At 53.9% G+C, this 22,367-nt stretch overlaps 1 protein-coding gene and 1 pseudogene across 1 annotated transcript; one reads left to right on the forward strand and one right to left on the reverse strand.

Moving 5' to 3' along the window:
• The first annotated feature begins 77 nt into the window (after positions 1-77).
• Positions 78-17,673, forward strand: SMG9 (SMG9 nonsense mediated mRNA decay factor). The gene is made up of 14 exons (XM_032485886.1): positions 78-331; positions 2,936-3,091; positions 5,231-5,305; positions 5,394-5,658; positions 5,754-5,851; positions 7,468-7,580; positions 9,480-9,591; positions 11,438-11,533; positions 11,912-11,997; positions 14,507-14,613; positions 15,302-15,409; positions 15,569-15,697; positions 15,966-16,110; positions 17,159-17,673. The coding sequence occupies exons 2-14, from the start codon at positions 2,942-2,944 to the stop codon at positions 17,235-17,237; spliced, it is 1,563 nt and encodes a 520-aa protein (XP_032341777.1). The 5' UTR covers positions 78-331; positions 2,936-2,941; the 3' UTR covers positions 17,238-17,673.
• Positions 17,674-19,378: 1,705 nt separating this feature from the next.
• On the reverse strand, positions 19,379-21,410 carry LOC102522852 (annotated as a pseudogene).
• Between the last annotated feature and the right edge of the window lie 957 nt (positions 21,411-22,367).

Here is a 22,367-nt window from a genome sequence, read left to right on the forward strand (position 1 = left end):
CGGTTCTCGCGCGCCCAGCTCGCGCGCCCAGCCCGCGGCGCGTGCGTAAGGCAGCCCGCGAGACCTGAGCTCGGCTTTGCCTCGCGATATCGCCTCTGTCTCTTCCTGCTTCGGGCTGTCCTTCCTTGGGTGCCGCTTCTGGAATGCCCACACCGGTTCTGGAGTAACTGGTGCGGGTTCTCTCCCTTTCTCTCCCACACTCCCGGCACCCCCAGACTCCATTTACAGGCCGGTGGCTTGTGGTGGTACTCCCCGCCCCCAGCCCACCCACCCCCGTCACGGAGAGCGCGCGCCCCGCTGCGCCCCAGGAACCAATCAGCAGCCGCCTTAGGTAAGGGGCTCGCGTGCCCGCGCGGGGCAGGCGCGGGGCGGGGCGGGGGGCGCGTTTCGGGGCCCCGCCCCCTCCTCGACCGCTAACCGGTCGCTCGGACGCCCCGCGGGTGTGCGTAACTGTGTACGGAGCCAAGAGTAACCGGTTAAATACCGGGTTGGCGGGAGTAGGGTGGAAAGAAGGCAAATAATGTGTATGTAGGAACTTCAGTTCTGGTAGACCGTAATAGAGAGGGCCTGTAAACTGACCAGAAAGTTCCTCGAAGATCCCTCCAATAACGTGTAAAGAGAAACAAGTTCTGGGAGCACTTGGAGCGGGCGTCCAAACAGATCCTTAAACACAGGGAGGTCCTCCAGATATCTCCAGATACTGTGTACATAGAAATTGAACTTCTGGAGTTCCCCACGGGAGGCCTTATAAACACATGCCTGATGGTGGGGCATCCCCAGAATAAAATATAGGTAGACTTGAGTTCTAGAGGAGGCCCCATATAGGAGACTGTATCTGTATGTGTAAGTGCTCAAGAGTTCTTAGAAAAATAGTGTGGGTAGACTTAAGTTCTCGGCCAGGGGTGCTTCATTAGACCGTAAATATGGAGTTAGGAATTTGGAGTCTCTCCAAATAATTTGCAGATAGACGCTTAGATTCTGGGAGATTCCCTAAAGGGGCATGTGAATAGATGCTTAAGTACTGAGGAGGCCCCCCAGAGAATTTGTAATTAAGACTCAATCTCTGGGAGGTTACTGTAAGAGTCCTGTAAATGAACAGAGATGGCTTTATAATTTTGGGGGGAATCCCCAGAGGAGCCTGGAAATTATTGGGGGGTCCCCAAAATGCTTGTAAGTAGATCCTTTAATTCTGGGGAGCTCCCCATAGAGACTGTTGAATAGACTCAAATACTGTGGAAGTTCCCAGAATAACGGGTGGGAAGGGGGTCCTCACAGATATTTAAACAGACACCTTAGTGCTAGAGCGGGATCTCCACTGAGGCATGAAGACAGATGTAAGTAAGTGTGAGGGAGGTTTCCAGAATAATATGTAAACAGACGCTTAATTGCAAAGGAGGGCGGAATCCCAGTTTCTGAAGGGACTCTCCATCTGAGACTAAACATTTAAGTGCTGAATAAATCAGTTTGCAGAAGCATCTGTAAACTGGCCTTGCCTTCCTTTGTCTCAGAAGACAGTCTTCCACCTAGTTGTGTTTGAAGGAGAGGTCAGCAGTGAGAGAGGAGCTAAACAAATGTCTTCCTGGCTAGCAAAATTATTTTTGCATCCTGTAAACAGAAACCTCAGTTCTGGGGAAAGTGTCTCCCAGGGACGTGTTAATGTCACTGTATACTGGGGTGGAAGGTGGGGGGATTCATAGAATGATATGAAGGCACTTAAGAGCTAAGCAAGAGTCAGCAAACTTTTTCTGTAAAGGGCCAGAGACTAATTATTTTAGACCCTGCAGGCCACACTGTCTCTGTCTCGGCTACTCAGCCCTGCCAGTGTATCAAGAAGGCAGCCATAGACAGTGTGTAAATTGAGGGATGTGGCTGTGTTCCAGTAAACTTTATTTACAAAAACAGAAGGCAGACCAGATTTGGTTCATAGGTTACAGTTTGCCACTTGACCTGTGAGCTGCAGCGGTTGGCCTCACAGTTTTGCAGACAAAGACTTCCCTGGAATGAAGTATAAATAGCTGAAGAAACTCCCTAGGGACCTGTAAACAGCTAGTTGAATGGTAGGGAGTGTCATATAGGTTATCCTACATTTTATAACATCTTAGATTAAACACTAGTGAGACCTTGGAGTGTGATGGATGGCAGACCATTAGGAATGGAAGGTAAATATGCTGAGATGTAGGACACCAGATGAAAATAGGCCCTTGAATGCTGCAGCCCCACCCCAACATGTGCCCATATTGTGTAATCAAAAGAGTAGTTTTCAGACTGGGGATCGTGTTATAGATTTGTAAGGAAACACTTTGCTGCACTTTGAGAAAGAGTATGTCCCATTTTTATGTGACTTTCCTCCTTTGGGCTATTATTTATTTTGTGGCTAAGTGGTTAATAGTTGGGAATAGTTTTGGCTACAAGAAATGGAAGGGTATTTGTTTCTCACTGCCTCCAGAGATAGGCAATGTAAGGTTGGTTAGTAGGGAACCCCTGAACTTTGTATTTTGTTCTGCCATGCCTTCCTTCCATTAAGTTGCCTCACAGACCACAGTGGCTGCTTGAGTTCCAGCCTCCATACCCACATTCCTTTCAGCTAGGAGGAGGAAGGGACAAAAGACATGTGCCAGAGTCTGTGAAGAAAAGTTTCTGAATGCTGCCATGACACACTTCTAGTGTCATACCATTGGCCAGAAAGAACTTAGTCACATGGCCACACCTAACTGCAGACTAGGCTGAGAAGTGTATTCTGGATAGCCATGTACCCAGAACTGGAGGTTTTCTTTCTTTGAAGAAATTAAGAATGGGTATTGGGAGCCAGCTAGCAGTCACCACCACAGCCACAGAGCTCTCTTGAAAGGAAGTGCCTTCTTAATAGTCCAGAGTAAGCCAAATAGAGTAGGGAGAGACTCTCTTCACCCTGGAATTGACCTCTTTCTCCCTGTAGGTAACCATGTCTGAGTCTGGGCACAGTCAGCCTGGGCTCTACGGGATAGAGAGGCGACGACGGTGGAAGGAGCCAGGCCCTGGTGGCCCCCAGAATCTCTCTGGGCCTGGCGGTCGGGAGAGGGACTACGTTGCACCCTGGGAAAGAGAGAGACGGGTGAGTGTCTGGGCCCAAGGGCAGCATTCATGTGTCCACTCCTTCCGCAGCAGTTTGGTGAGCATCTGCCAGGTGCCAGGCCATCATCTTAATGCTAGGGACACATCTGGGGACAAAGCGGACTGCCCTCCCTCAGAGGGCGATAAAGGGGCTATTGTAGATGAAGCAGTCAGAGAAGGCCGCTCTGGAGAACTGACTTTTGAGCAGAGACCTGAAGGAGGTGGAGGGAACTGGCCATGACAAAATCTGATTGAAGAGCACTCAGAGCAGAAGGAACAGCAGATGCGAGGGCCCTGAGGCCTTCACCTGGTGAGTTCACGGAGTAGCCAAGAGGCCAGTGTGGCTGCAGTGGATGAAGAAGAAGGGAAAGTGTTAGAGGATGAGGTCAGAGGGAGAACTTGGGCCACATACATGGGACCTGGTAGGCCCTGAAAAACTTAGAATTTCACTGCATGGAATTGGCATTGGAGAGTTTGAGCCGAGAGGTGCCCTGCACTCATGTTTGAAGGAGTCGTATGATCATAGCAGCTGATTCTGTTTATTGAGCAGCATGCAGTGCGCTGGCCCCGTGCAGAGTGCTTTCTACCCTTTGGGTCTTCCTGAGCTCCTGCAGCTCCATGAAGTGGAGCCTACGGCAGATCCAATTCTCACTAATGAGAGGAGGCTTAGAAAGTCACAGAGTCAATGAGCTTTGGGGCCAGGACACGAACCCCAAACCAAGGGAGCCTCAGGCACAGCAGTGTTTTGCCTGCCATAGAGTGTTCCGGCCTGGGAATCGTGGGCTTCGGTGTTGGTCCGGCCCCTGCCTGGCTCCTCTCCTGGGCATAGGTGACTCACTGCCAGAACCTGCCCCCTCCCCCGGGTTCTTTCCCCAGGGCTCCACCCACCTCTGAGGGCTATTTGGTGGGGCTGAAGAAGGTAACGGTTGGGACCAGTTTCTGAAGCCATAAAACTATAAACATGAAGGAAATTTATTCACAGTGAGCCTGGCTGTTGCTTGTTCCTCCCCTGGGGTTGCAGCAGAAGTGAGAACACGCAGTCTCCCTCACACATCCTTCTGGGGAACATTACCATCTTCCTGCACCTCAGCTTCAGTCTTTGAACAATAGCTCCCAGGACTCTTGTCTTTGACCCTGACCTTGGAACTGAGCCCTGGCAGCCTTCTGACTGGCAGAGGACTCCTCACATCCTCCATGTCTCCCGCTGACCTCAGCATCTTCCTGCCATTCCTCTCCCTCCCAGTGTCAGTGATAGCCCAGCGGGCCTCGTCCTGGACTCCCCCCACGCCGTCAGGCACCATGGTGCCTCCCAGCTGTTGTCTTCTCTCCCCACTCAACTATTCCTACCAAAGCACTTTCATATCCTTTTGTTTGCCCTTCACCGTAGGCCAGTGAGTGAACGGGATTTCAGTAAGTAGCCTCAATATGTGGGTGAAGGAACAGACCCAGAAAGGTGTCAGGACTCTGTCTTACTCAGGGAACCAGAGAAAGAATAAGACTCAGACTCGGGTCTCTCCCTTTTCTGAAGCAGATCGGGGGTGAGTCAGCAGAGGCATGAAGAGGACAAGGTGTGGGAATCAGCTCGCCGACTTGGCCAGCCCTGGAGCAGAGCCAAGGAGGAGAGGCTGGGACAGGGTAGTGTGCACCTGCCATGCCCTGAATGCCAGTGGACAGCTCTCAATGAGTCCTGTCTACTTTCAGCCTTGAAAGGAATTCTATCCCCATTCACCAGATGAAGAAGCAGGCCTAAGTGAGGGCGGTCCCTGATCTGCGCTCACATAGCCAGCAAAAGCCAGGGCCAAGTTTGAACCTGGCTCGATCTAGCTCCAGAGCCCTGGCTCCTCCTCCCTTGGTTTGTCTAGCAGAGGCAGCCGAATGGAGGGGCCCACAGCATGGTTCTGGAGCCAGGCTGCCTGGTTTCACATCCTGGCTCCACAGTTTAATGGCTGTGTGACCTTGGGCAAGCCAGTTAACCTCTCTGGATCTCCATTCCTTCATTTGTAAAGTGGGGATAATAGTATCTCTCACAGTTGTTGGTAGGATTGAAGGAGTTACTCAGAATGGTGGGTACCTGGCATGGAAAGGAGTGGCCAGGGAGTCAGGGGAGCCGTTCCTGAGTAACCGCCCTCCCTGATCGCAGGATGGCAGCGAAGAGGCAAGCGCGTCGGTCATGCAGAAAACCCCCATAATCCTCTCCAAACCTCCAGCAGAGCGGGTGAGTGGGGAAGAATTTTTGGAAAGGGAGGCTGGGAGCAATTAGGGCCAAGATCTCCTCCAGTGACTGGAACCTTCTCACTCCGTAGTCAAAACAGCCACCGCCTCCAGCAGCCCCTGCTGCCCCGCCTGCTCCGACCCCTCTTGAGAAACCCATCGTCCTCATGAAACCACGGGAGGAGGGGAAAGGGCCTGTGGCCTCAACAAGTGCCTCAACCCCCGAGGGCACCGCGCCCCCACCCCCTGCGGCCCCCGCGCCACCCAAGGGGGAGAAGGAAGGGCAGAGGCCCACGCAGCCTGTGTACCAGATTCAGAACCGGGGCATGGGCACTGCTGCACCAGCAGCCATGGACCGTGAGTTGGGGCCAGGCGGGGTCTGGATGGGAGCTGGAACCCCCTCGCACAGGCCCTCAGCACACCCTCTGTCTCCTGCTTTCTCCTGTCTCCAGCTGTTGTGGGCCAGGCCAAACTCCTGCCCCCTGAGCGCATGAAACACAGCATCAAGTTGGTGGATGACCAGATGAACTGGTGCGACAGTGCCATCGAGGTACCGGGGGCTTGGAGGTCCTCCCTGCTCCACCTTCTCCGGGTCTCACACCCTCGCCTCCTCCCCACTCCCCACCCTCTTGGTAGGTGATGCCAGACTGGACAGCTTTCAGGCAATTGCAGCAATGAGAGGGATTGGATTGGAAAGTCCTCAGCCAGCTGGGCTGAATTTCAGTGGCTTACACTAGCTCAGCTGTGCTGGTCATTGAACTACTGAAATACATTGATACTGATTAGCAGAGAAGGAGCCACGACCACAGCAGATGTGCTGGGATCTCCTGCACCATCCCTCCTGGGCCTGCTCCAGTCCTTCCCCTAAGTGGTTGAGACCCGCGCTGTCCTAGTGTTAACTGGTTTGAATGTCACGCTCCAGAGGTTTCCCTCCATCCCAGCGGCCCCCACTCTAGTTCAGACCTCGTATCTCTGTCGTATCTCCTACGTATCTCCTCCTGGACCATTGTATCTCCAGTCTTCATTTCCCCTCTCCTGCTGCCTTCCCCCCGACCTGTCACCACATCCCTGCTCAGATTCTGCTAGGTGTCCCCTCTCCTTCTCCAGCAGCTTGGATTTATGAGGACAGCATGCCAAGCCCATCTGTTTTCAGGCCCCTGCTGCCTTTCTATGTCCATGCTCACATTGATATCAACTGGGGAGCTTTAAAAAAGAGCGAGTGAGCCAGTGTCCAGGCCCCACCCTTCTACTTGATGGTTCTCTGCAGTAATGAAAATGGTCTGTATTTGTGCCATCTGATGTGGTGGCCACTGTCTTTGTGTGTGGCTATTGAGCACTGATCCACACATCCCCATTTGTGGCTAGTGTAACTGAGGAACTACATTTTTAGTTTTGTTTAATTTGAATTAATTTAAATTTAAATAGCCAGACTTAATCAGGTTCTATCATATAGAACAAAGCAAACCCTAGATATCCATATTCTGCTTAACGTGTCTAGGGTTAGGCCCAGGATTAGCTGTCTTTTTTTTTTTTTTTTAAGCTCTCCAGGTGACTCTAAGGAGCAGCAGCCACCTTAAGTACTTGACTGTTTTCCTTAAGGCGTGTCTCTTACACCCCCTGGTGGTGAAAGTCAGCAGAGCTAGTGGCCCTGAGGTGTAGATCTCAGGATTCTCCAGGACTCTTCTAAGTCCCACAGACAGGACAGACTGGCCTCCCCTCCCTGCTCACTGCTGCCCCGTGTTTCCCAACCTACCTGAAGCCAAAAACCTCCCGGGAGTCTGCTCCAGTTGTCCTCAGTTACCCAGTCCTGTCCTCCCCCATTGTCTTGTTCTGTGCCTCTGCCCTTCTCTCCCAAAAGTCAAGCAGCCCTTTCCCACTGTGTTCCAGCCACCCGCGTTCCTGTTAGTGTCTTGACCACACCAGGTTCTTTTCTACTCTGGAGCTCTCGCAGATGCCATTCTTTGTGCCCAGAACAATCATATGCCTCACTACCATGCACATACAGAGGTCCTTTGCCCAATTGAGGGGATTTGGGGCCATGACAGTTTTCCCTTCATATCTGACAAGGCAGGTATGTGAGCCACGGAAGCCTCCAGGGCCCCTCTCTCCGTTCTGCTCCCGCAACTGACAGATTTCTCAGGGTCACATTGCTGCATCTTCCCACAGTACCTGTTGGATCAGACTGATGTCTTGGTGGTTGGTGTCCTGGGCCTCCAGGGGACAGGCAAGTCCATGGTCATGTCGTTGTTGTCAGCCAACACTCCTGAGGAGGACCAGAGGTGAGGGGAGTCACTGGGGAAGTGTGTGGAAGAGGCTGGGAGGGAGGTGGGCACCCACCTGGGTCAGGGGAGCGTGGGCCTGGGTATTGTAAGTGGTGTCACCAAGGACTTTGGGAAGTTGTTTCTCCTCCCTTGACCTCAATGTCTTTGTCAGACGAGGATGATTAGGGGCTGGACCAAATCTTCATGTAGCTCCAAGGTAACCAGTCCTGTTCTTCCATCCTTCCCTCCCTGCTTTGCTCCAGAAAATGGTACAGGGCCCAGCCAGGAACTGGGATGATGTCTTCATTAAGTCTGGATTTAGATTCACCTCTTGTCTCAGCGCTGCCACTCACCAGCTAGTTGACCTTGGTTAGGGCCCTTCACCTCCTACTATCTCACTTCCTCTTCTGCAAAGTGGGTTTTTAGAGGCTGAGACAAGATCAGGAAGGCAAAAGTTAACAAGAACCTGACACAGAGCAAATGCTCCAGGATGTGGCCAACGTGGCCTGGGAGACAGTGGGGCAGGAGACCTGGATGAGGGGCATGAGTTCTAGACCAGCTTCAGTCCTGCATTCCCCTGCAGGAATGGGGAGTGATTGCAAAGATGAAGGATGAGGGGGGAAGGTATAGCTCAGTGGTAGAGTGCATGCCTAACATGCACAAGATCCTGGGTTCAATCCCCAGTACCTCCATTAAAAATAAACATATGTAAATAAATACCTGATTACCTCCTGCCCCAAAATTTAAAGAATTAAAATTAAAAAAAGATAAAGGATGAAGTCACAGGAGAGGATTTGGGGGAGGAGGGAATTTAAGAACTAGGGCCCCAGACTAGGGGCAGGGAAGGAAAGAGAGAAGGCAAAGTAGGAGACAGAGACAGTCTAATAAGGGAGAATCCAGATGGGGAGTGAGAGGGGCATTAGGCACTTGGGGTTATTTAAAAAACACAGGGGCTTGGTTTCTTACAAAGCAGGTGATACTACCCTGGACTCCATGAATGGGCATCAGGGGTCCATGCACCCTCTGACGGAATATGCAGAATTTTACACTCATCTACAATCAGGCTTTTCTTCTAGGGGAAGGGTCTGTGGTTTCCACCAGATCTCAGAGGGGCCTGATGGAAACCCACAGGTTAAGAACCACTGTCATGAGAATATGCATCACCAGAACCAGAACTGCAGGGTTGCTCTGCCTCCCGGGTCGGCTCCATCCCTCTCTTCTCACTTTTGGCTTCAGCGCAGCCCGGCTCTGCTCTGGGAGAGCTGCCACTCTCTTGGGTAGCCTTCTTCTCATGTCAGCCTCCACCCTCAACTAGAAGAACTTCCCCACAGCTCTCAACTCAGGACTCCCAAGCTAGAGAGAATCTTATAGGCGTAACGTACCTTTTTGAGGCAGGTCAGCCAGTGGACTTTGGTACCAGCTCTTGCCATCAGGTCTCTTAAGTTTTCCCTCCTAATTATCTTGAGAATTTGCCTGCTTCTTTCCTTTACTCCCACCTCCCGGTCCAAGCCTCTACCCTCTCTCTCGTATATTAACCTCACAGTCACCCTGAGAACTTGAGACTATTGGTATCCCCATTGATGATGAGGAAACTGAGGAGAAAGATTAAGGAGATTACTCAAGCCACACAGCCAGGAAGAGGCAGAGCTGGGATTTAAATCCTGGCAGTCTGGCAGGATCCCTGCTCCTAAACACCTCTGTTTACTGATTTTGTTGAATATGTTAACAGATCTACTTATGGATAGGAGTGGAGTCATGTGGTATACAGTGTAGCCCCTAGACCGCAGGGGCCATGGATGGAAGGCTTTGTGAGCAGGCGGGAATCACATCTTGCGTGCTTGCTCACTGGGCCACACTCTGAAGGCGTCGAAGGACGAGAACCAGGCCTCTAGTGCCCCCATCTGCTCCTCTCCACAGGGCGTATGTTTTCCGGGCCCAGAGCGCAGAAATGAAGGAGCGAGGGGGCAACCAGACCAGTGGCATCGACTTCTTTATTACCCAGGAGCGGATTGTTTTTCTGGACACACAGGTACCGGCCTCCACTCGCCTCACTCTGGCGCGTGCTGTGTTCAGCTCCATCCCCGAGTGTACCTAAGCCAGAACCCTGCTTGGAGGCCCCGTGGCTCTAGCCAAGCCATGACCTTGCTAGTGCCCTTGGGCAAGTGTGTCTTTTCCTGGCCCTCCGTCTCTTCTTACCAGGTTTTAACCCCCCTCCCCTCCCATCCAGCGTGTGCACAGGCGCCTAAAGAATCACACACAGTTCAAAGTGTGGGCCTTGGAGTCGGGCTGTATCCAAATCTGGCCTTTAATCCTTACCAGCTGGGTGACTTTGAGTAAGTTTTAACCCTCCCTCATCCCAGCCACACACACACCCTCCCTCAGCTTCTTCGTCTGTAAACGGGTGACAGTTGTTCTCAGCTTCCCTAGGTGGCTGTGAGGAGTCGGGAATGGCACAGGCAGAGGGCTTGACATGGGACTGGGCACGCGGTGTGCCTCCAGGCTCCTCCTCTTTGTTAGAAATGACCTGCCCTGCGTTTAACTGGCACTGTCCTCAGCTTCCCCAGGGTCCCTGTTCCTTAGCCTGGCACCCAGGGCTGGTGTGGCTTGCCTCCTTCAGACTCTGGCTTCCTCTCAGGGGTAGTCACCGGCCCCACCACGCACACCACAAGGCCTCGCCATAGTCTCTCTCCCAGGCTGTGCAACGTTGGCCGAGTTTCTTAACATTTCCATGCCTCAGTTTTCTTAAGTGGAAAAAACAATGTTACCTCCCTCACAGGGTCTTTGTGAGGTTTCAGCATGTTAATGAAAGTAAAGTCCTAACAGTGCCTGACATGAAACAGGGTCTCAGTACTCTTGGCTGTCGGTGTCCCTGTCTTTAGAACTCTCTCCCCTTGTTTGCCTGGCTAATTTAACCCTTCTCCTCCCTGAAGACTCCACTGGGCGTTGCCTCCTCCCGGAAGCCTTCCCCTCCTCTGAGCGCCTGCTAGTGCCCATGTGCACCTCCCACTGCAGCAGGATTGATGGATCTGGTTTTTGTGCACTGCACCCACTCCCCACCTGCCCGCAGCTCCCCAGGGAGAGGTCCTGGCCCTCCGCTGATGCTCACTGACTGTTAGAGGAACAGAGTTCTGGCCACTGTGCACATTGATCACATGGAGATTGGGAAACCTTTCACAGATGTGGTGTGAGACCTGTGTGCCAGGCCCAGTGCCAGGAACCCCGGGGACCTGGAGGTGAACTGAACCGGCTGTGCGTGGGCCATGCCCACGTGGGGCGGAGAAGTTAAAACCAGACAGAGTGAAACACTGTGGAGTCTGGAGTCTTAGAAAGTGAGCCGTCAGGGAAGCCTCTCTTAAAGAATTCCACTCACTGCAGTAAGAAGTGGGTAGACTCTCCAGTTCATTTTGGTTCTTGTAATTTTTAAATGGAATTTTCCTTTAAGAAAAGGTGACAAGCTCACCACTAATTCTTTTACAGCCACTGATGCAGTTTTTAAATCCTCACCAGTCTTCACACTAATCATTGTTTCCTGACCTAAGTCATTATCTTAGTGAAGTTTTGAAAGCATTTGAAACAGCTAACACAACAAGGGATGTGACTCATTCAAGTAGACGTTGGATGGATGAGCACGAGGAGAGTTCGGGGGCGCGCGGCGCTCGAGAGCAGCGGTGTTCTGTAAAAGAGCTGGGGAAAGTGTCTGCTTGGAAACTTCTCTTTCACCTCCTCCCACTGACTGGCTCTGTACTAATTAGAAACTGCCTGTGTTTCCGACCTTATTTTGCATCTGCCATCATCACGTGGAACTCAGATGGCCATGTGCCCTGGGATCCCGGCCCCCAGCCCTTCGCTGACCCCTCCCTCTCTTCCTGCTCCAGCCCATCCTGAGCCCGTCCATCCTGGACCACCTCATCAACAACGACCGCAAGCTGCCTCCGGAGTACAGCCTGCCCCACACCTACGTGGAGATGCAGGTGAGGGCCGAGCCAGGCCTGCAGCTCCTCACCTCCTGTCGGGGAGCTGGGGTGGGTCGGCCTGGGTTCTGCCTCCTGAGAGCCCTGGGTGCCCCAGCACTGAGAGTCAGGTCGGGCTGGGCTGCTGGCTCTGCCCCTTGGAAAAATCCCCCCTCAAGCCTCCATATCCGCTTGTGTAAAGTGAGGTGATCACGCCCCCCTTGCCCAATTGAGGGATGGTCTGTAGCAGAAGTGCCAGCACAGTCTGGGCACATAGTAGGCACTTAAAGGCTCCGAGGCCCTTGCTCTGCTGCCCCCTCAGCTGAGTCCTGGGATCAGGAACCCCAGGGTGGGCCGAGTGGAGCTTCAACTCGAGTGTCCCTTCCCGCCTACCCTCAGTCACTCCAGATTGCTGCCTTCCTCTTCACGGTGTGCCACGTGGTGATTGTCGTCCAGGACTGGTTCACGGACCTCAGCCTGTACAGGTGAGGAGCTGGTGGGTGGGGAGCCGGGCAGGCCCTGAGGCTTGGCGCCTTGCCCAGCTCTCACAGTTCCACACGGCAGCCATAGGGACCCTTTGAGAATGTAATTTGGAGTAGGACACAGCCACCTCACCTCCCTCAATACACGGACCACCCGGCATGACTGCACACGTCACTCAGACTACAATCCAGGGTCCTTCCCACGTGTGGTTTATGGGGCCCTACGTGATGGGGTCACCATCACCGCACTGACCTCTCCTGCCACCTCCCTCCCCTCACCCCCTCCATCACAGCTACAGCAGCCTCATGGTTTTCCTAGTGCAGCTTCGGACTTCTGCACCCCATCCCTCAGCCAGAAGCACTCCTCCTGCAGGTGTCGGACTCCCTTCCTCATGTCCTTCAGGTCACCCTGAGGCCTTGCCTGACCTGCTCACACTGCATCTCCTGTGACTCTCCCGCTCACACCCTGCTGTGTTTTCCTTTATTGCACGGATTGCTCCCTGGCGGGATGGCACAGACCTCTTTCTGGTCTGGCTGCCTCATTAGAACGTAAGCCCCAGGGTGACAGAATCCCCAGTGCCTCACACAGTGCCAAACACAAGGCAGATATTTAATCCAGGTTTGTTGAACGAATAACGTCCTGGGGAGCTGGTTTGTCTGGTCCTTGGAGGCTCATTGTCCTCCTCCAGTCGTGTGCACCATCCCCATGGTACCCTGGTGGACAGGAGAGGGAGGGAGTCAGGACCTGGCAGGAGTCCTGCGTGAAGCAGCTGGAGGTTCCAGAAATGCCCCCAAATCGGACCTTAAGAGTCAGGTCAGGCTGGGCTCCTGGCTCTGCCCCTTGGAAAAATCCTGATCCTGTGGCCGCATGGGCTCCTTTTGGCCTCAGGCCCCAGGAGGTAGCTCTGGGGAGGCTGGCAGCCTGGGACCCAGAGCCTAGACAGACAGCAGGAAGGAACAGGTGCTTGTGGGGAGGGGAGAGCCAACCCGAAGGAAGCAGATGTCTCAAGTCAGGCAGCCCTGGGTCTGAATCCCAGTTCTTGCTAGGCAAGGGCCTGCTTCTCCCACAGTTCCTCATAGGCAAACTTTCATGCAGACTCGGTGAGTTTAAGAATGTAAAGCATTCAGCACAGTGCTTGGTACATAGCAAACAACTGACACATGGGAACTTAGTGTTTGTGTCAGTAACCCTGGGGGTGAGCTGAAGGTCTGGCCAACAGTTGAAACGACCTGCCGGGTGAGCTGGCTGTTGTGACCTGAGGGACTTGATTCTAAAACCTGCACTCCCCCTCCTGCTACCATCATTCATTGGGATTCATTCACATGACAGATGTGTTGGACATTTGTGCATGCCATTCGCTGTCCTGGGCTCTGGGGACACAGGTGTGGACAAACATAGATAAGACAGACTGCTCTGTGGAGTTTACATCTGGTAGGGGTACGGGCCCTGGCTGGCACGCACAGAGCCTTGGTTTGAAGCCAGAGTCTACAACTGGGCGTCTCAGGGCAGGTGACTCCCTTGAAATTGGGGACCACGTATTTGTACGTGTGTCTGTGTGAGGGGAGGGCCCAGAGTTGATCAGATCCCATCATCACTTAACCTTAGGTAACAGGTTTATTCTGTTTACTTTGACATATTTGGACAAATTATTTCAAAATCGTATAAACTGAAAGCTTACACAAAAGCCTGCATACAGATGTTTATAGCAGCTTTATTCCTAATGACCTAAATCAAGGGGCAACCAAGATGCCCTTCAGTAGATAAATGAGTAAATGAGCTGTGGTCCCTCCACATAGTGGAGTACTACTCAGAGCCCAGAAGAGATGAGCTGTCCAGCCACGAAAGACCAGGAAGAACCTTAAATGCATACTATGAGATGAAAGAAGTCAATTTAAAAAGGCTGCATACTGTATGACTCCAACTCTGTGACATTCTAGAAAAGGCAAAACTATGGAGACCTAAAAGTAATGGTGGATGCCAGGGGTGGGGAGGGGGAAGGAGGGGTGAGTGGGTAGAACACAGAGAATTTAGGGGGCCATGAAACCCTTCAGTGTGATTCTCTATAGTGGATATGTGTGATTTTTGTCAAAACCCATAGAACATACAATGCCGGGAGTGAACCCTGAAGTAAACCATGGACTTTGAGTGATGATGATGTGTCATCAGAATATTGACAAATGGGGAGGCTGTGGCAGGGAGCAGAGGGTCTATAGGAAATCTCTGTACTTTCCACCCACTTTTGCTATGAACTTAAAACTTCTCTAAAAAATATTTTTCTTGATAGCATAAACTCATTAAAAAACACACGTATGTTGACATACCATGGAGTGGTATCTGACAAGGTTGTCCCGGATTCCCTGAAATTGTATGAGGAATATGGTGTGTATGTTGCATTTTTCTGAGTGTGGCTGTAGCTTTAATCGGATCTGCACAGGGAGCCCCCTCCTTCCCCAGGCTGTGGGACATGGAGGGCCAGGGCCAGAGCACCAACCTCTCACCCTCAACCCCAAGGTTCCTCCAGACAGCAGAGATGGTGAAGCCCTCCACCCCATCCCCCAGCCACGAGTCCAGCAGCTCCTCAGGCTCCGATGAAGGCACTGAGTACTACCCCCACCTGGGTGAGTGGCTTTCTGGGGCCTGGAGGGTGGGCAGTGGGGAGAGGGGCGGGCAAAATCCAGGAGCACTCTAGGGAAGTGGGGTGCTTGGGGGAGCAACTATGAGGTTTCTGAGGAGGGAAGTCAAAAAGGATTAGCTGCCACTTCCTCTGAGGTGCCCCTGGCCATCAGGAGTGGGACCCCCGAGTCTGGCTCTGGGGACAGGACCCTAGTCTGCCTCTTTCTGGGTCCCTGACATCTCCCGGCGCGGGGCACAGGGAGTGAGTGTCAAGTCAGCCCCAGAGGCCCTGTGCACCCTGTTCTCCTGCTCTGGCCCCCGCACCTGCAGCTCCTTGGCCTGCTCTGTCCTTGCTCTGCTCTTGGACGCACTGCTTCTGTAAAGATCCAGTTCCTTCCACCTCACCAAGCCCTCAGTCTTTCTGTCCTGCTCCTGATCACATGGCCGTCTTCCTCTTCTGCCTCTGTCTGCAGCAGACAGGGGGCTTCCTGAGGGCAGAAACCAGAGCTGCCTCATTTCTCTGGTCCCCAGCACGGGCCAGCACAGGGCCTGGTACTAAAGCGAGGCTCCTGGTCATGTAAACACGATGAGTGGTGGGAACTCGGGCTTAAGGCAGAGTTTTGATGTGGGAAGGGGCGTCCACGTGGCCGAGTGCGCGCTGCCCCACAGGCCCGTCTCCCCCCCGACCCTCAGTCTTCCTGCAGAACAAAGCCCGCCGAGAGGACTTCTGTCCCCGGAAGCTGCGGCAGATGCACCTGATGATTGACCAGCTGATGGCCCACTCCCACTTGCGTTACAAGGGTGAGGGTCCCCCGACTGTCCCCCAGGCTGGCCAGCGGCCTCCTGGCTCCTGGTCATATAGCCCCAGCCCGCTCCTGACCCCAGCTTGACCGTCACGTGCATACCCCGCCCGCTGCCCTGCAGCACGGTGCCTGCAGCCTGATAGGTTCTCTCCGCCAGGTACTCTGTCCATGTTACAGTGCAACGTCTTCCCGGGGCTCCCGCCTGACTTCCTGGACTCCGAGGTCAACCTGTTCCTGGTCCCCTTCATGGACAGTGAAGCAGAGAGTGAAAACCCACCAAGAGCAGGTACAGCCCCCCTTGAAGGGATCTGGTCCCTGCGGAGACACAGCCCACCCTGGTTGAGGGGAGACACAGGCTACCCCGGTCTGGGGGTGACAGGAACCCACCCTGGTCTGAGGGGAGACTCTGGCATGTTCCTGAGGTACCTGGACCCTCTCAAAGGAGCACAATTCCAAGTCCTGGAAGGTGTTCCTGGAAGCCCAGGATGCTGTCGACGGGAAGGAAGCCTCCTCTCTCGGCAGGCTGTCCCCCTCATCCTGCTCTAACTTTCCAGGACCCGGTTCCAGCCCACTCTTCTCCCTGCTCCCTGGGTACCGTGGCCACCCCAGTTTCCAGTCCTTAGTGAGCAAGCTCCGGAGCCAGGTGATGTCCATGGCCCGGCCGCAGCTGTCACACACGATCCTCACTGAGAAGAACTGGTGAGAACACTTGGCAGAGGGGGTCAGGGTGAAGGCCCCCACCTGGACCACATCGAGGGTTTCAGAAATCCCTCCATACCTTGGCAGCAAGGTGACTACTACCATCTTGTTGCTTTAAGATGAAATCCTTATGAGCCAGTGGAGTGTAGATCTTGTCACCAGCTTTCCTAGTAAGGAAATTTAGGCTCAGAGAAAGTGTCACCCAGGGAGATCACACACCTGTGGTTAGGTGTCACCTGATTGCACAGAGTAAGACCAGTGAGCCTGGTCAAGTTTAAAGATGTGTTCTAAGATCCTGAGCGCAGAAAGCATAGTCTTACAGAAGAGGAAATGGAAAAGCCATCGGGAGCCAGAGTTGCAGCTTCCATCGGCCCCCACAGGGTAGTGAAGTCTCATCCAGTTTTCCTCCTCTGCCAGCGGGCTTTCTCCACCTGCCCTCACTGAGCCCTGCACCACCGCCCCAGCCCCAATTCTGCATGACTTTGTGTCCAGAGCCCACAGCAGATCTGCCACAGATTCAGGTCTACATCATCTAATTTCCAAGGGAAACAGAAACTTGAGGCATAGCTCCAGCGTGGTTCCCCTGGGTCTGTCTGCAGTCAGCTGTGGCCAGAAGGGGCCAGGGGTGCACACACAGCAGCAGGCGGCCACTCGGGCGAGGGCAGGGCCAGCGGGGTCAGAGCGCTGCTCTCACTGATCTAAACCAGAGCCCAGTGGGGAGGAGGAGAATCGGGGAAGTAGGGGGGTTCCACAGCTGCTAGACGTTTCTGATCATCACAAGACTCTGGAGGGAGGTGGAGACAGACCCGCCACCCACAAAGGCCAACACCGAGTGGAGCGGGAAGAAGTTTGAGCTTAGAGGTGGGGGCTTGAGGTCTTAGTCCAAGACCAGGCACCTTCAGGCTCTCTTCCTCTGGGAGAAGTAAGGCGCCCAGGCTGCCTCAGCTCAGCTTGGCGTCTGCCCTGCATCCTGGGTGAGGAGACTGACCTCTCAGGTCAGGCAGGGACCACGGGCAGGGCAGCCCTGACTGTTGACCTCCTCTCACAGGTTCCACTACGCCGCCCGGATCTGGGACGGGGTGAAAAAGTCCTCTGCCCTGGCAGAGTACAGCCGCCTGCTGGCTTAAAGCCAAGGGGAAGAATGTAAGGCAGCGAACTCCCCCTCCGGGCCCCAGGGGTTGGCGAGGGGCACGCACGTCCTCCCCTCACGGAGTAGAGAGTGGCAGCAGACCTCCCAGGCGTGGGACCACAACTTCCTCGCCCAGAGACACGAGGTGTCCAGGGCCAGGCCCCCCACCCTCAATGGAGCGCTGTTTAGGGGGATGACCTTGAGATCCTGCCCTCAAGGTGGGCAGGGCAGCCCATCCTCAGTCCCCTACAGGGACAGGCAGTGGGAGGAGCCTGGATGGTCACCAGGAAGCCCAGTCTCCATCTTGGCCTCCCTCTGCAGGGGCAGGAGCAGCAGGTCCCTCTCCCCTGACGGCAGGCCCTTTCCTGTTAGGTGAGGCAGGATCTAGGGGCTCTTCACTGGAGCAGATCTGATGGTTGGAATAAAAACTGTCAAGCAAGCCTGTTCTGGGGTTCCTCTTCTTCCCCTTTCCCCAGCATGCTGTCCTGGGGAGCTTCACAAATTCAGGTCCCAGCCCTTGGGGGACAGATGAGCTGTGGCCACCCATTGGAGCCTGAATGAACCGCCCATGGAGACACATCCACTGTAGGTCACTGAGTTGGGAGCAGATGAGACCAGTCTCCGCTAAGGAGGAAGCCTCTGGAAAGAGGAGTTCTGTTTCCTGGGGTGACATCAAGCCTTCCATCCCTTGTCATGGACAGGAAAGTACAGGGTCCTCCACTGGCTAAATGCAGTGACTACCCTTGTGTCGGCCACTCTCACGTGAAGACGGTGCCTGCCTTTTGGTGCCTAGTTAAATACAGTGCCTAATTCAGTGTTAAAAAATAGAACATGTCCTTAATTTAAATACAGTTAATTAAATATAGTACAGTTGTCACTCAGTGTCCATTGGGGATTGGTTCTAGGACCCCCTGCAGATACCAAAGTCCTTGAATGCTCTGATCCCCTGTGTAGAATGGCGTGGTATTTGCATATAACCTACCTACACCCTCTTGGCCACTGTAAGTCATCTCTAGATTACTTTAAAAACCTAATCCTGTGTCAGTGCTTTGTAAATAGTTGTAAATACACTGTAAGTGATATGTAAATACTTGCCAGCACTTGGAAAATTTAAGTTTTGCTTTGTGGGACTTTCTGAAATTTCTCTTTGAGTATTTTCAATCCCAGGTTGGTTGAATCCATGGATGTGGAGCCCTCGGATGCAGAGGGCCCAGTGTGCTTCCCCTAAAGTCAAAACAGGTTCTTCCCTCATTCAAGTCCTCAGGTGTTACCTTTCCACACGATGCCTACTGTTGGTTAAACATGGTGGCCTCTGTCCCCTATAAGCCTCATCTACTCTTGCTGAGAAGTGGTCCCTACCTTTAAATCCAGAGCCTGCCTCTCAGTTAAATACACCGTACAGTTCATTACAATATCTACCCTCACCTGCTCAGTTACACAAGGGACATCATCTTAGTGTTTCCCAAAGTATACCTCCAGATGAGTCAGGTCACACACCCTAATCCCAAATTAGTCCTGATGCGCAAATCAGGCCGCTCCACCCTTCAGTAAAGCAGCCTGTCCCCATCTAACCAGCTGATTTCACCTGTCCAGTCCCCCATGCCTTCCCCCTGCCCTCAGGTGTCCAGGTCATGGGAATCCCCAGGGTCTTTTGAAAAAAATGCACAGCTGAAGAGGGTGGTAGGCAGTGAAGAAAGCACTCAGGCCAGAGAGGTTCTTGGCGGGATGTGAGACTGCAGACCTGGGGCAGGTCGGGAGATATGACACCCAGGGCAGGCTCTGGCCCTGCCACCTGCTGACTGAAACCTTTGGTGGAAGCCTCCCTTAATGACCCCCCAAGGCTCGAGAGGGCTGTGACATTCACTGCCCTCTTATTGAAGTGCTTCTAAATGCTTTGTCCCCATGCCCCAACCTGCATGGACACCCTCCTTACTGCTCTCCACCAGACTAGTGGCTCTTCCCTGCCTTGTCAGAACTGAGCACTCCCATGTCCCATCCCCTCCCCCGGCTTCCCAGGGGGACCGCTGGTTGATGTGGGAGTTCACTGGAGTAGGGAAAGCAGGGGCAATGGCCAGAGGGCATGAGACCCAGGGCACAAAAGCACAAAACAGCACATCAGGTCAGTCCAGTAGAGTGAGAGCTGGAGTTTCTTCCTTCCCATCCCCCAACACCACAGATGGGCGCCCGCATGCTCCCAACCCCTTGCTGCCACCTGCAGCTGGCCTAGGCTCGGGGCTGGGGTTGTTGATCAGGTTTATCTAGGAGCTTGTGCTCGGGGTTGTTGATGGCCTGAGCCAGCACACTCTGGGCATCCTTGACGGCCACCTCCAGGGAGGTGTGGAGCATCCGGTAGACAATGGCGAAGGAGAGGCCACAGGCAGCCAGGTGACCCGGGGTGGGCATGTTGAGGAGCTCCTGGCTGAACGCTGAGGCATCCCTGGAGGCCTGACCCAGCAATTCTGCCACCAGCGCCTCACTGAACTTGGTCTTCGGGCCCCAAAGCGCCTCCAGGACCTTGTGCAGGGGTCGCCTGTCTGTTCTGCCAGCCTATTGAGGGAGCCCTTGTCCAGGCCTAAGCTGTGGCGGTAGCCCTCCAGGGAGCAGGTGAGTGTGTACAGGTTGCACGCCACTTCTGTCACGCCCGGCACTGGACTCGGGTTGGCTCCACAGGCCACGGTGGCCACCAGCCAGATGTGATGTTGCAGTGAGGCTGCCTTCCTCTCCAGTGTGGGCTTTGGAACGTTGGGCAGGGCCACCAGGAATGCGGGCCACTTGCAGCTCTCTAGCCCCCTCACCATTGACTCCTCCAGCAGGCTGAAGTCATACTTGCCCAGCTCAAACAAGGAGAGCAGGAAGACCTGGGGGTCCCTGAGGCCCTCCGCTGCCGGAGGCAAGAGCACCTTCAGTGGGTGTCTGCGCCCAGCAGGCCCAGCTGCCTTGCGCAAGCATTTGCCGGGGGTCAGTACAGCACGTGGTTTAAGAGCATCAGCCCTGGAGCCAGGCTGCCTGAGTTCAGATCCCAGCCTGCTCCCTACTCCCTGTGTGACCTCGGGCTAGTTACGAAACCTCTCTGGGCTTCTTATCTGTAAAATAAGGGGATTGTTGTCCTTACCTCCTGGGGATGTCGTCATGGTGGGGAACTGAGTTCAAAAAGTGGTGCCTGGCCTGCAGTGAGCCCTTAAGACACGTCACCTGCCACCAGCGACACGTGCCAGCATCCACATGGATGGATCACATTGGCACTGCTCTAACTTGGGAAATACACAAGCCAGTACCTACATTTTGGTTCCTTAATGCAAGTGACTGGGCTCTGTCACCAGTGACTCAGAAGTGCCAACTCCTAGGAAATGGCAGCTGTAAGCAATGTCCCACTTTGTGATACTCTGTGACGCTAGGCGGCCCCTTTCCCCACTCTGGGCCTCAGCGAGATGATGCAGGGGAAGGGGTGGGCAATCCCTCTATAATCTAGCCCCCCAAAGCCTGGCCCTCACCCTCCAGCCACCGCACACAGTCATCCCAGATTTGGCTGAGCACCCTCTCCTCCAAGAAGGAGGCGAGGTCAACTGCGCGAGGCGGCGATGTCCATGTCCACCTTGGAGCGGACGCAGTAGAAACACTTGCCCTGCTACAGGATCTCATGGGCCAGCTGGGCGTGGCTGGCAGTAAAGCTCTCTGACTTAAGGATGAGGAAGAAGTTGTACTGGAGGTATCTGTCAGCCTGGAAAGCCGGTGCGCCTATGCCTGGCAGGTCCCAGATGACAATGTTGGGGTACTTGGGGTGCGGGGATGGCGTAGGGTCCACAGTCATTTCCACCACGCCTGTGTAGGCCAAGTTGGAGTACTTGTCCCCCAGCCCCCCGAAGGCATTGACAAAGGTTGACTTGCCCAAGCCTGTCCCCCCAGTTAAAGCAATGTCCAGGTGGACATTCTCCAGCAAATGAAGTGTAGACTGTAACTTAGTGACTATGGCTGGCAGGTCCCCTGCCTCAAAGGCTTCCTTCAGAGCCCTGGTGTCCCTTGAGAGCTCCAGTATTTTGGACTGGCTGAGGCATGATAGGAAAATTTCGCTTGCCGTGGGCTGCCCGACCCCCAGTTCTCTGTCTTCAGGACTTGCTGCCCTTGGAGAGGACAGGGAAGGGAGGATTTTCACTCTGAGTTGCTTTCTCTCCATCCCTCAGCATGCCCGAAATATTTGAGGCATCACCAGTAATAGCGCGGAGAGTGCTACAGTATGCCAGGCCGAGCGCTAGTGCTTTATCTTAGTTCACATTTGTTCATCACTGCCAGGTTCTCCTCCTGGAGTATCTCATAAATGCCTCAGAAGAGCCAGAAAAGGAGATTCCCTTCCTACCCACACTTGGCACTGAGAAGGTGAATCACGTGCCTGAGGCCTCCAGCTCATGCATGGGGATACTGGGAATGGGAATGAGGTCTCCTGATGCTAGAATTCAAGTTCTTAACTTCTGGGGGGCATTGACCATGCACGAGGCACTAGGATCAATCACTGCCATACAGGGCAGCGATTCAGAGCTGGAATCCTTCATCCATTGCTGGTAAGCTTAATGTTTAATATTCACCCTGGGCCAGCCACTGTTCTAACCACATGCATCATTTCATCAAGTCCTCACTTTACAGAGCAGAAAACAGAGGCTCAGGGAGGTAAAGGTCACTTGCTAAATGTCTCACAGCCTGCACCGGAGCCAGGATATGGACCAGCTCCCTCTGATGCTTTTGTCTTACAAACCGCCCCCAATCTTTGCACAATTGAGCCCCACTATGTGCCAGGACCACTTTAAGAAAAGAGACCCGATGGGTCTGGTACGTTAGTGGACACATTGCTCACCTGCACTGTCTGGCTTGTGAGTACCCACGTCTGCTCAGGAACCACAGTGGGCACTCAGGCAAGCCCTGTCCTGCCACTTGGCCTCTGAGTCCTCGCTGGTATGATGGACGGGGCAGCAGCACTCACCTCCTGGGATTGCACAACTGCTTCTAGTGCCAGCCATGCCAGGGACTTGCGGGATGATGCTGGGCAAGTCAGGTCCCCTCTGTAGCCTTCATTTTCCCCTCTGTGAGGGGTGGGGGCGTCAGTTTCCTCACCTATTGAATGGAGAGCGGACTCCTCAGA

This window comes from Camelus ferus, chromosome 9 (assembly GCF_009834535.1).
Source record: "Camelus ferus isolate YT-003-E chromosome 9, BCGSAC_Cfer_1.0, whole genome shotgun sequence".
In the NCBI taxonomy this organism is placed as follows: Eukaryota; Metazoa; Chordata; class Mammalia; order Artiodactyla; family Camelidae; genus Camelus; species Camelus ferus.